At 45.2% G+C, this 10636-nt stretch overlaps 1 protein-coding gene across 1 annotated transcript; it reads right to left on the bottom strand.

Moving 5' to 3' along the window:
- Positions 1-3147: 3147 nt before the first annotated feature.
- LOC139320470 (neurophysin 1-like) lies at positions 3148-8206 on the bottom strand. Its single transcript, XM_070948811.1, has 3 exons — positions 8096-8206; positions 5653-5854; positions 3148-3176 (listed from the first exon to the last, which is right to left on the bottom strand). Exons 1-3 carry the CDS (start codon positions 8204-8206, stop codon positions 3148-3150), a joined length of 342 nt encoding a protein of 113 aa, XP_070804912.1.
- Positions 8207-10636: the final 2430 nt, after the last annotated feature.

Here is a 10636-nt window from a genome sequence, read left to right as displayed (position 1 = left end):
TAAAACTAATTGGGGAAGTTTCTATTCCCCCTTTGCAGGGCAACAAGGAATACACAAACCTAAATTAGGAGGCCAGAATTGGGTACTAAGCTGATGTCTCTGAGGGTATAAAAGGACACCAGACCTTCCCCAAGGTGTGGCTATCTCCTTGCATGCATTGTATCTGTATGTTCCGGATATAGTTCCACCCAGTATTTTGTTTTTGGCCATAAATAAAATCTGTTTTTTTTTTTTTTTTGCAAGCCTCGTCTTGAGTCTCTCTTTTGGCATTCTGGTGACTCAAGTGTATTTTGGGACCTTACAGTGTCATACTACGCAGACTTCCTAGTTGGTAGAAAGTGGGGAACTATATATTGGCTTACAAGGCCGCATCTAAAACAGAGCTCCTAGTTGCATAGAGATGCTTGTTGCACAAGATGTTTTATAGATGGCATCTCCCCCCCGCACGTCTGGCAAGGATGTTCCCCAATGCGAATCAGAACTGTTGGAAGTGTAAAATACAGAAGGGGACCTACTACCATATGTGGTGGTCATGCCCAAAGGCCAAAAATTTTTGGAAAACAATTCAAAATCAGCTGGAAGAAATCACCACCCAAAAAGTGCCCCTCAGACCGGAAACATAGGAATACTGACAAAGGACTATAAAAAAGAGACACAATACTTGATAATACATATCCTGACCGCTGCTAGAATCACTTTCGCACAAATGTGGAAACTAGAGGACACGCCATCAGAGGAAAGAATAATAGAAAAAACAATGGAATGTGCGGAAATGGACAAACTTACCAAAGAGATACAGGGAAAAGAAGACTCAGACTATTATTTAACTTGGCAGAAATGGTACAACTGGTTAGATAAAAAGAACACGAAATAAGGGAATGCCACCCAATGATACAAAAATAAGGAAATAAAATGAAATATCGTTGTATAAACATTAATACATGATGAAAGATAAATATACATAAATATATGGATATATAATTACCGAAGTAGCTCTATTTTTAAAGTTCAAGCTGTAAGACTTGACCTCTCTGTATAGTTAGTTTATGTATAGTTTGTTTAAATGTCTACGTCTGTATATGTATGTTTGTTTATTAAATAAAAAAAAATTTTTTTTTAAAAAAAGAGATGCTTGGAGTGAATTTTGCCTTTGAGTGACTTGTAGTCAAAAGGAGGACATGACAGCAGTCTTCCAATATCCGAGGGACAGCCACAGGTGGCACGCGAGACCATATTGCTGTTGCCCTACCTCAGCTGCTGCGCGCATGCGTGCACCGGCTAGCTGATTTTCAGGCCTTCTGGGCCTACCGGAGGTCAGGAAACAGGCTGTTTCTAGCCTCTGGAGGGCCTCCGGGGGGGTGGGGAAGGCTGTTTTCGCCCTCCCCAGGAGCCCGAGGAGAGTGAAAAACGGGCCTACTGGGCTCATTGTGTCATCGCGTGCCAAAAGCAGGGGGGGCGCGTTTATGGGTATGGGCACGTGCACGTGTGACACCCCCCCCATGCTCCCACGCTTTTGGCACACAATGGCAAAAAGGTTAGCCATTACTGTTCTAGAAGCTTGTAGGTGACGGATATTAGATTTTAAAGAGAAAAAGAAAGTCGTAAGGTTACTTAAGAATGGATGAAGAGATAGACCAGATGTTAATTAATCTGGAAGGAATTCTTTGTCTTTCTGCAGATTGTGTAAGCTCTGGGCATCCTGTTATCGAAACATACTCCTGCTTGGAAAGGAAAGGTAGCTTATCTTACAGGTAGGGAATGTTACGCAGGAGAGGTGTCACATGGGAGCGCCCCGTCGCTCCCATAATCCCCCGTGCGGCCGCATTCTGGATCAGCTGGAGCCTCCGGGTGCACCCCAGGGGGAGCCCCATGTAGAGAGCATTGCAGTAGTCCAGACGGGAGGTTATGAGTGCCTGAGTGACCGTGCGTAGGGAGTCCCGATCTAGAAAGGGATGGAACTGGCGTATCAGGCGAACCTGATAAAAAGCCCCCCTGGCTTTTTGTATCAACAGTATCAACAGTAGAGGTAGTCCCTGACTTACAACAATTCATTTAGTGACCGTTCAAAATTACAATGGCACTGAAAAAAAGTGATCTAGGAAAGTGATGGGTTTCAATTTTTTTTACTACCGGTTCTGTGGGTGTGGCTTGGTGGGCGTGGCTTGGTGGGCGTGGCAGGGGAAGGATACTATAAAATCTCCATTCCCATCCCAATCCAGGGGAAGGATACTGCAAAATCCCCATTCCCTCCTGATCAGCTGGGACTCGGGAAGCAGAGAATAGATGGGGGTGGGGCCAGTCAGAATTTGTACTACCGGTTCTCCGAACTACTCAAAATCTCCGCTACCGGTTCTCCAGGATTGGTCAGAACCTGCTGAAACCCACCTCTGACCTAGGACCATTTTTCACGCTTATGACCATTGTGGCATCCCCATAGTCACATGATCGAAATTCGGAGGCGTGGCAACTGGTTCAGATTTATGATGGTTGCAGTGTCTCGGGATCCTGTGATCTCCTTTCGCGACGTTCTAGCCAGCAAAATCAACGAGGAAGTCAGATTCACTTAACAACCGTGACATTTAACTTACCAACTGCATTTAACACGTGTCTCACTTAGCAACAAAAATTTTGGGCACAGTTGTGATCGTCAGTGGAGGACTTCCTGTAACAGGTTTGTATTTATTTTTATCTGGTTTTGTTTTTGTTTTTTTTAAATCGAAAAGCGATGTTAAGGCAGAACGTAAAATGAAATTGGATATAAGAGTGAAATAATACGGGGTCAGCCTAGAGGATCTCTGAAGGGCCCCTTTAACTAGTAAATATAAGAGACAAATGCTGGGTTCAAAAAGTTAACCCACACGGAGCTTTCCTGCCTAAGGGATAAGGGAGGGGGCTAGCTAAAGAGGCAGATTTCACATTTCCTGTTTTGTTACTATAAAGATACGTGTCTGAAACAAGGTCTTTGTTCAGAATGAAAAACAGAATGCATGTCTGAACCTTTTGGCCAAAATAAATAAAAGCTTTCTCTGATCTTGAAATTCAATTCATTCATTTATTTTTCTGCAACAGAAGGAGATCTCCAGCTGAGCCATCCAGCACAGTCAAATTCCTTTCCGGAGACGTCCGTCCTTTCTCGCCGTTCTAATTTCAGCACTCAGTTGAAGCGAAGCAAGTCTCTGTAAAAGGATGCACAGGAGAAATAACCGTTGAATCAGTCCCAGACAGGTAGAGAAGATGGCTAAAGCTTTTCCTAGCTCTTGTTTGTGGGGTTTTAGCAGCAACTCACGCTGGGTGGGGTTAGGATGGCGCCCAACCCACTGAGTCAAAGAGGAAGGGGGTCAACCTATTTTCCAAACACCAGAGGGCAGGACAAGAAACAATGGATGGAAACAAATCAAGGAGAGAAGCAACCTGGAATTAAGGAGAAAGTTCCTAACACTGAGGACAATTAACCAGTGGAACAGCTTGCCACTAAAAATTGCGGGTGCTCCATCACTGGCGGTTTTAAAGAAGAGATTGGACAACCATTTGTCTGGAATGATATAGGGATTGCGATGGCGAACCTATGGCACGCGTGCCACAGGTGGCATGTGGAGCCATATCGGTGGGCACGCGAGCTGAGCTCCGGCGGTTTCCTGCCTTTGGAGGGCTTGGTGGGGGTGGGGAAGGCCCATTTTTTCGCTCTCCCCAGGTTCCAGAGCCTTTCTAGGAGCCTGGGGAGGGCGAAAATGGTGGGACCGGAAGTCGGCAAACGGGCCATTTCCGGCCTCCGGAGGGCCTCCGTGGGGGGCTGGGGAAGGCCGTTTTCACCCTCTCCAGGCTCCTAGAGTGGCTCTGGAGCCTGGGGAGAGCAAAAAAGGGGCCTACCGGGCCCACTGTGCCGTCGCGTGCCAAAAGCGGGGGGAGTACGGAGAGTCGTGCGTGCATGTGCAGGCTGCATAGAATTATAGGTGTGGGCATGCGCACATATGACCCCCCTCTGCACTGCCTCTGCTTTTGGCACACGATGGCAAAAAGGTGAGCCATCACTGATATAGGATTTCCTGCTTGAGCAAGTGACTGGACTAGAAGACTTCCAAAATCCCTTCCAGCAATATTCTGACTGATTGGAAAATATTCCCCTCTGGATTTCTGGAAATTAAAGATTTGGGAATAGGTCAGTTTTCCTCAGCCTTGACCACTTGAAGATGTGTGTACTTCAACTCCTTACACCGGGCCCTCAAGACGCTTTTATTTCAACAAGACGGGCTGGCCTAATTTTTAAATTTTTTAATCGTCGATTTTTAATTTTAAATGTCTAAATTGGGTAGTTTTATTTTAATTAGATATGGGCCAAACTATTTAATATTTTTTAAATTGTCTTTTAAATTTTATATTTGTGTGTTTTATGCTGGCTGTGCACCGCCCTGAGTCCCTTTGGGAGAAGGGCGGTATATAAATTAAATAAATAAATAAATAAATAAATAAATAAACTCCCAGAATTCCCCAGCCACAATTTCTGGGAGTTGAAGTACACACATCTTCAAGGGATCAAAGGTTGTGAAACAATGAAATAGGTAATACTGTTTTTAATCCCTGCCCAGTGGGCAAAAGAAAACACCTCCCACTTCTATTACAGGAAGTTTGTTTATTGGACTTTTATAAGATTATGGGGAGCTGAGAAACCTGATCATGCAGTAGAAAAAAATGCCGATACAGGTAGTCCTCATTTAGTGACTGCTGTTGGTTGCAACAACTCGGTGATTAAACAAAATATATTTAATGTATACAGAGAGAGAGGGAGAGAGAGAAAGAGAGAGAGGCGACAAAGATCACTGGTTCTTGCCACCTCCTTTAGATAAATTTGTCAGTGGCGGAGAGTTCATGAATTGGAATAGACATGGTAACAGGTCAGCCAATGGGGACTGTTTGGTGACTCAGACAGTTTGGAGCCTGGGCATGGCTTAGCTTGACTGTTATCTATAAAAGAGTTGGTTTGTCCTTGTATTATTGCCTCTGTATGGTGAAATCCAGCAGGTTCTGACAGGTTCTGCAGAACTGGTAGCGGAAATTTTGAAACAAGATTTTGAAACAAAATCCTCCCTCGCAAAGCAGAAAGTTCCTTAAACATGCTCGGTTTTTATTTTCTAAGCTACTCTCTTCCCAGGACAGTGCATCCTTAAAAAGTTCTAACTGCCAGTCAACGACCTCAGTTTTGTCACCTTATTTGATTCGAAGCCTCCCATCAGCTGGCAGCTGCTGCCTGAAACTGACTGGATCTTAATCAGAGTCACTCTGAAGACTTGTGTTGTTCTAAACGCCTGCGTTGCTTGGGAAATGAATTTTTAATCACCTCCTCTTTCTGAACAGTCACGATCGGAGGCCGTTGATAAACGAGGACTCCCTTTATAGAAGAGGATAGCTTTTAACGTGCTGAAATCTTTTCAGACGCCTCAAACTTTAACTCCCAGGGCTATCAGGAATTCTGGGAGTTGAAGTCCAACACACCTGGAGGGCATCTGGTTAGAGAACAGAATGCTTTAGGGCTTCAGCACCCCTCAACGTAACATTTGGCTGAGGATGAATGCGATTAAATTTTCTACAACGTGTCTGATATTTCTTTTTCTCTTCGTTTTCCCTCCCCCGCCTCTGGTTCCCCCCTCCTATAAATACCATGAGTGCAGCAAACGCCTGTGTATCCGCATCGACCGTTCCCATTGCAGATGGTCCTACTACCCTCACAGGGAGTAGGGTCCAAGTTCTCTTCCGGGCAACGGGCACTCCATTCATTCTTGTAATAGCAGCCATGATCTCTTACACAACAAATCTCCGGCCCGAAGCAGGTCCCTCTGTTGTCAGGGCCACAGGACATACACTAAAAGAGAGATGAAAATAAAATGATTAACATCTGGAGGTATCACCGGAAAAAAACCACTTAATCTCTACCCTGGTGTAGCTGACAAAGCGAGGAGAGCCCATGGTTTAGAGGTTAATACATCTACCTAATATGTAAGTAGCTCGGGTTCGAATATGGCTAGCTGATGAGAGCTAAATAGCTTGAAGTGGAACTATACTAATGTAAAGGTAAAGGTTCCTCTCGCACATATGTGCTAGTCGTCGTTCCCGACTCTAGGGGGCAGTGCTCATCTCCGTTTCAAAGCCGAAGAGCCAGTGCTGTCCGAAGACGTCTCCGTGGTCATGTGGTCGGCATGACTCAATGCCAAAGGCGCACGGAACGCTGTTACCTTCCCATCAAAGGTGGTCCCTGTTTTTCTACTTGCATTTTTTACCTGCTTTCAAACTGCCAGGTTGGCAGAAATTGGAACAAGGAATGGGAGCTCACTCCATTCCGCGGCACTAGGGATTCGAACCGCTGAACTGCCGACCTTTCGATCGACAAGCTCAGCATCTTAGCCACTGAGCCACCGCATCCCTTTTTGGATCTCCCTTTATTTCTTTTAGGTAAATATAAATTCAACACAAAAATAGTTTGTCGCGAAAACGACTGCCTGAAAAGGGACCTGGGGCTGAAAAGCGAAAGTCAAAAGCCTGGTTTAGCTCAACAGACAGAAGCACTGTAATTTAACACCAGCTGCCTGCAATTACTGCAAGTTCGAATCTCTCCAAGGCTCAAGGTTGACTCAGCCTTCCATCCTTTCTAAGGTAGGTAAATTGAGGACCCAGTTTGTGGGGGCAATAAGCTGACTTTGTATAAATATACACAAAAGTATGAAGGCTATTGCTTAACGCATTGTAAGCCGCCCTGAGTCTCCGGAGAAGGGCGGCATATAAATAAATAAAAAGAAAAAAGGTTGCCCTGATAGACCAGTCTCACTTTTATCTGGAGGCATAGGTTCATGCTAAGCTGCTGTAGCTCCTTCCCATTTCTAAATCCCAAAACATTAAGGTAGACTGCAACTCGACCTGGAGGTTCGCTAAATGGTCCAGCTCAGGAGCCCCATCTCCTGTGCAATTGTTCAAGACTCTTTCGAAAGCCAGGTGACCATCGAATGCTAGGCACACTTACACCCAGGAGTAAGTCTGCTGTAGAGGCACACCGCAGAGAAAGTAAAGGTAGTAAAAATGAAAAAATTGCAGGTGATTGGGAGAGCAACGCACCCTTCGAAGGTTTAGTCTAGTAGGGGTTAAGACACCAGGCTGGAAAGCAGGACACGGTGAGTTCAAATCCTGCCATAGCCATGAAAACCCACTGGGTGACTTTGGCCCGATCACCAGGAGACTGTGAGTTCTAGCCTCATCTTAGCCATGAAAACTGGGCCAGCCACTCTCTTTCAGTCCAACCTACCTCACAGGGTTGTTGTTCTGGGGAAAAGAGGACAAGGAAGGTGTGTTGGGTGGAAACTAATCAAAGAGATTTCCAACCTAGAAATAAGGAGAAATTTCCTGACAGTGAGAACAATTTAACCAGTGGAACAACTTGCCACCAGAGGTTTTGGGTGCTTCATCGCTGGAGGCTTTTAAGAAGAGATTGGACAACCTGGGATGGTAAAGGGTCTCCTGCTTGAGCAGTGGGCTGGATTAGAGGACCTCTGAGGTCCCTTTTAACTCTATTATTGCTCTATCGCCTTTGCATGGAGGGGGGTGGGTTTACCATTCAGGCCAACAGTGTGGCTCATGGAGAGAGCTACCTGTCAAGTTTCCGAAAGATGCCCTCATTAATTCATGAGCCATGATCCAAACGTCAAAGGAAATATAGTCATTTATTAGGAGCAACATTCCGGCAATACTCGGATGCAGTTAGGACTGATCCCACGTAGATTTACGTTCCCCTATGACCCTGTCTCTCCCCTCCTCTCTGGCCATGTCATAAATCACATTCTCCAATTAACCACTTTGGCTGGCTGTGAAACCTAACACCCTCCTTCCGATTGCGGTCAGGAAGAATGTATGGAATTCACTTCAGTTCTCCCTCCCTCCTGCTCATGGCAACCTGAAAGCTTTGCAAGTTGACACTACCACCCTGCTGGAAATTAAAATATTTGGTAGCCTACAGACAAGGAAAGGACAATGAGAAGGAAGGGAAGGCTATGGAATTCTTCCTTAAGGAAGAAGGCTGGAAGGGTAAATGCAAAGAACCTGGAATTCTCTGGCTTACTATTCGGACTCCTGGGGTCCGCTTTCCTCGTTTGGAACACCCCGGGAAGTAGCAGGCTGAAGACACGGTGAGAAGGCTGAAGAAAAACACCAAAAGGATCCTGGCAGGCATCTTAAGAAGGCTGGCAAACGGGTGCACCAGTTGTCTTGCCTTCTGGCTGTTTGTATCTGACTCCTGGCTGCATCCCCTGCGTATTTATATTGTTCGCATTGAACAATATAATTGTTTGGAGCCCTGTAACGCTGTGTCCCCAACATGGTTACAGATGGGTGGGGGGGCTCTGCCTCTGTCCCCTCCCACCGCACACCTCCTACCTGAAAACCAGCCTCTGACCGACACTCGTAACTGAGCCATTCAGTGCCATGAGCGGAGCTAATGGTGGGACATAGAAGGCAAAGGACCAGCCAGGGAAATCAAGCGGAGCTGATGGGGGTCAGGGAAGACAGGGGGCTAGTAGCTAAGCTAATGGGGCGGGGAAGAAGAGGGGCTAGCGAGGAGAAATTGTTGACCAAATCTGGGTCTCGGCTCGTGCCCTACATGCACTATTAAGCAATCCGGGACAGGAAGATCGTTTCATGAGGATTTATTGGGAACCTTCCAGTTCAAAAGCATTTGGTCCTACAAAGAGGAAATCTGGAACTCAAAAGTTACAATCTTTTGTAGTTTAACTCAACAAAGGTAAGTGCAAAGGTCACAACCCCCTAAGCCAACCGCACACAAAAAAATACCCTGTTCCTGTTGTGTGAATTCAACCTGTTGGGTTCCTTTTTTTTTTTTTTTTTTTGCCTCTCAGTTTGCAAGCTCAGAAGATAAGCTAATTCGGGCACCCCCTTAAATATGGGAATTCCCAGGAGTCCCAAATATCATCCTAGCTGAGAATTCTGGGAATTTTTTTTTTTTTTAAATACTCCTGGAATATCTATGTTAAGTTGGTCAAGGTTGACTCAGCCTTCCATCCTTCCGAGGTAGGTCAAATGAGGACCCGGATTGTGGGGGCAATAAGCTGACTTTGTATAAAAAAGAACACCGCTTGGGGGGGCCGAAAGCCCTACTAAGCAGGTATATACAAAAGTATGAAGGCTATTGCTTAACGCATTGTAAGCCGCCCTGAGTCTCCGGAGAAGGGCGGCATATAAATCAAACTAATAAATAAATAATAATAAATAAATAAATAAATAATAAATAACCCAGGTTAAAACTAACCAAGGTTGGTTGCTGTGTGAATGCAACTGCTTGTTCTTTGACTTAATTAGGCCTGGGTTGTGTGAACCCAGACAGCTGCCCTCCACTTAAAACTCTGAGGATTGAGTGTAGAATGTGGACAATTCGATACGAAACAGTTCCCATTAATGTATTGCAAGGTGTGTCATATTATACATACTTCCCAGTTAATGTGTCATACTACACAGACTTCCTAGTTGGTAGAAAGTGGGGAACAATATATTGGCTTACAAGACCGCATCTAAAACAGAGCTCCTAGTTGCATAGAGATGCTTGGAGTGAATTTTGCCTTTGAGTGACTTGTAGTCAAAAGAAGGACATGACAGCAGTCTTCCAATATCCGAGAGACTGCCACGAACAAAAGGAAGGTTCCACCTATTATCCATAGCACAGGGGTGAAATGTAAAATCTGTTACTACCGGTTCTGTGGACGTGGCTTGGTGGGAGGGGGGGGTAATGTGACTGGGTGGGTGTGGGCAACTTTTTTTTTTTAAAAAAAAAAACCTTTTCAAAGCATTTTTTCTAATGCTTTGAAAAGCCTCTGCCGATCAGGCAACTCAGCTGGGATGTCAGAGACTTTTCAAAGCATTTTTTTAACCACCTCTTCGGCCAAGAGGTTGCAGAAAAAAAATGCTTTGAAAAGACTCTGAGGATCCCAGCCGAGCTGCGTGATCGAGGCTTTTTTTTTTTTTTTAACTTTTAAAAGCATTTTTTCATCGGAAGAGGTTGTAGAAAAAATGCTTTTAAAAGTAAAAAAAAAAAAGCCTTTGAAGATTGTGCAGCTCAACTGAGCATGGTGGAAGGGGGGGGGCGAAGGGATTTTTGCTACTGGTTCTCCGAACCACCCGCCGCCATCGCTACCGGATCGGGCGATCCAGTCCGAACCGGGAGCATTTCACCCCTGCCTTAGTACCCAAAAGCAGGACAAGAAACAATAGATGGAAACTAAACTAATCAAGGAGGAAAACAACCCAGAACTAAGGAGAAATTTCCAAATGGGAGGAACAATTACTCAGTGGAACTACCTGCCAATAGAAGTTTTGGGTGCTCCATTCCTGGAGGTTTTTAAGAAGAGATTGGACAACCATTTTCTGAAATGGTAGACGGTTTCCTGCCTGAGCAGGAGGTTGGACTAGAAGATCTCCAAGGCCCCTTCCAACTCTGTTATTCTGTTCTTTTGTGTCTGTTTGTTTGTGTCAGAAGAAATCTAGCAGAGCTAATGGGATCAGGGAAGGAAGGGTACCAGCTAGGAGAAACTGAGCAGAGCTAATGTGGGGGACATAGAAGACAAGGGACCAGCCAGAGAAATCGAGCAGAGCT

Source organism: Pituophis catenifer, unplaced genomic scaffold (assembly GCF_029215685.1).
Source record: "Pituophis catenifer annectens isolate HBS135680 unplaced genomic scaffold, rPitCat1.0.hap2 SCAF_8, whole genome shotgun sequence".
In the NCBI taxonomy this organism is placed as follows: Eukaryota; Metazoa; Chordata; class Lepidosauria; order Squamata; family Colubridae; genus Pituophis; species Pituophis catenifer.
This window is presented reverse-complemented; position numbering and strand designations above follow the sequence as displayed.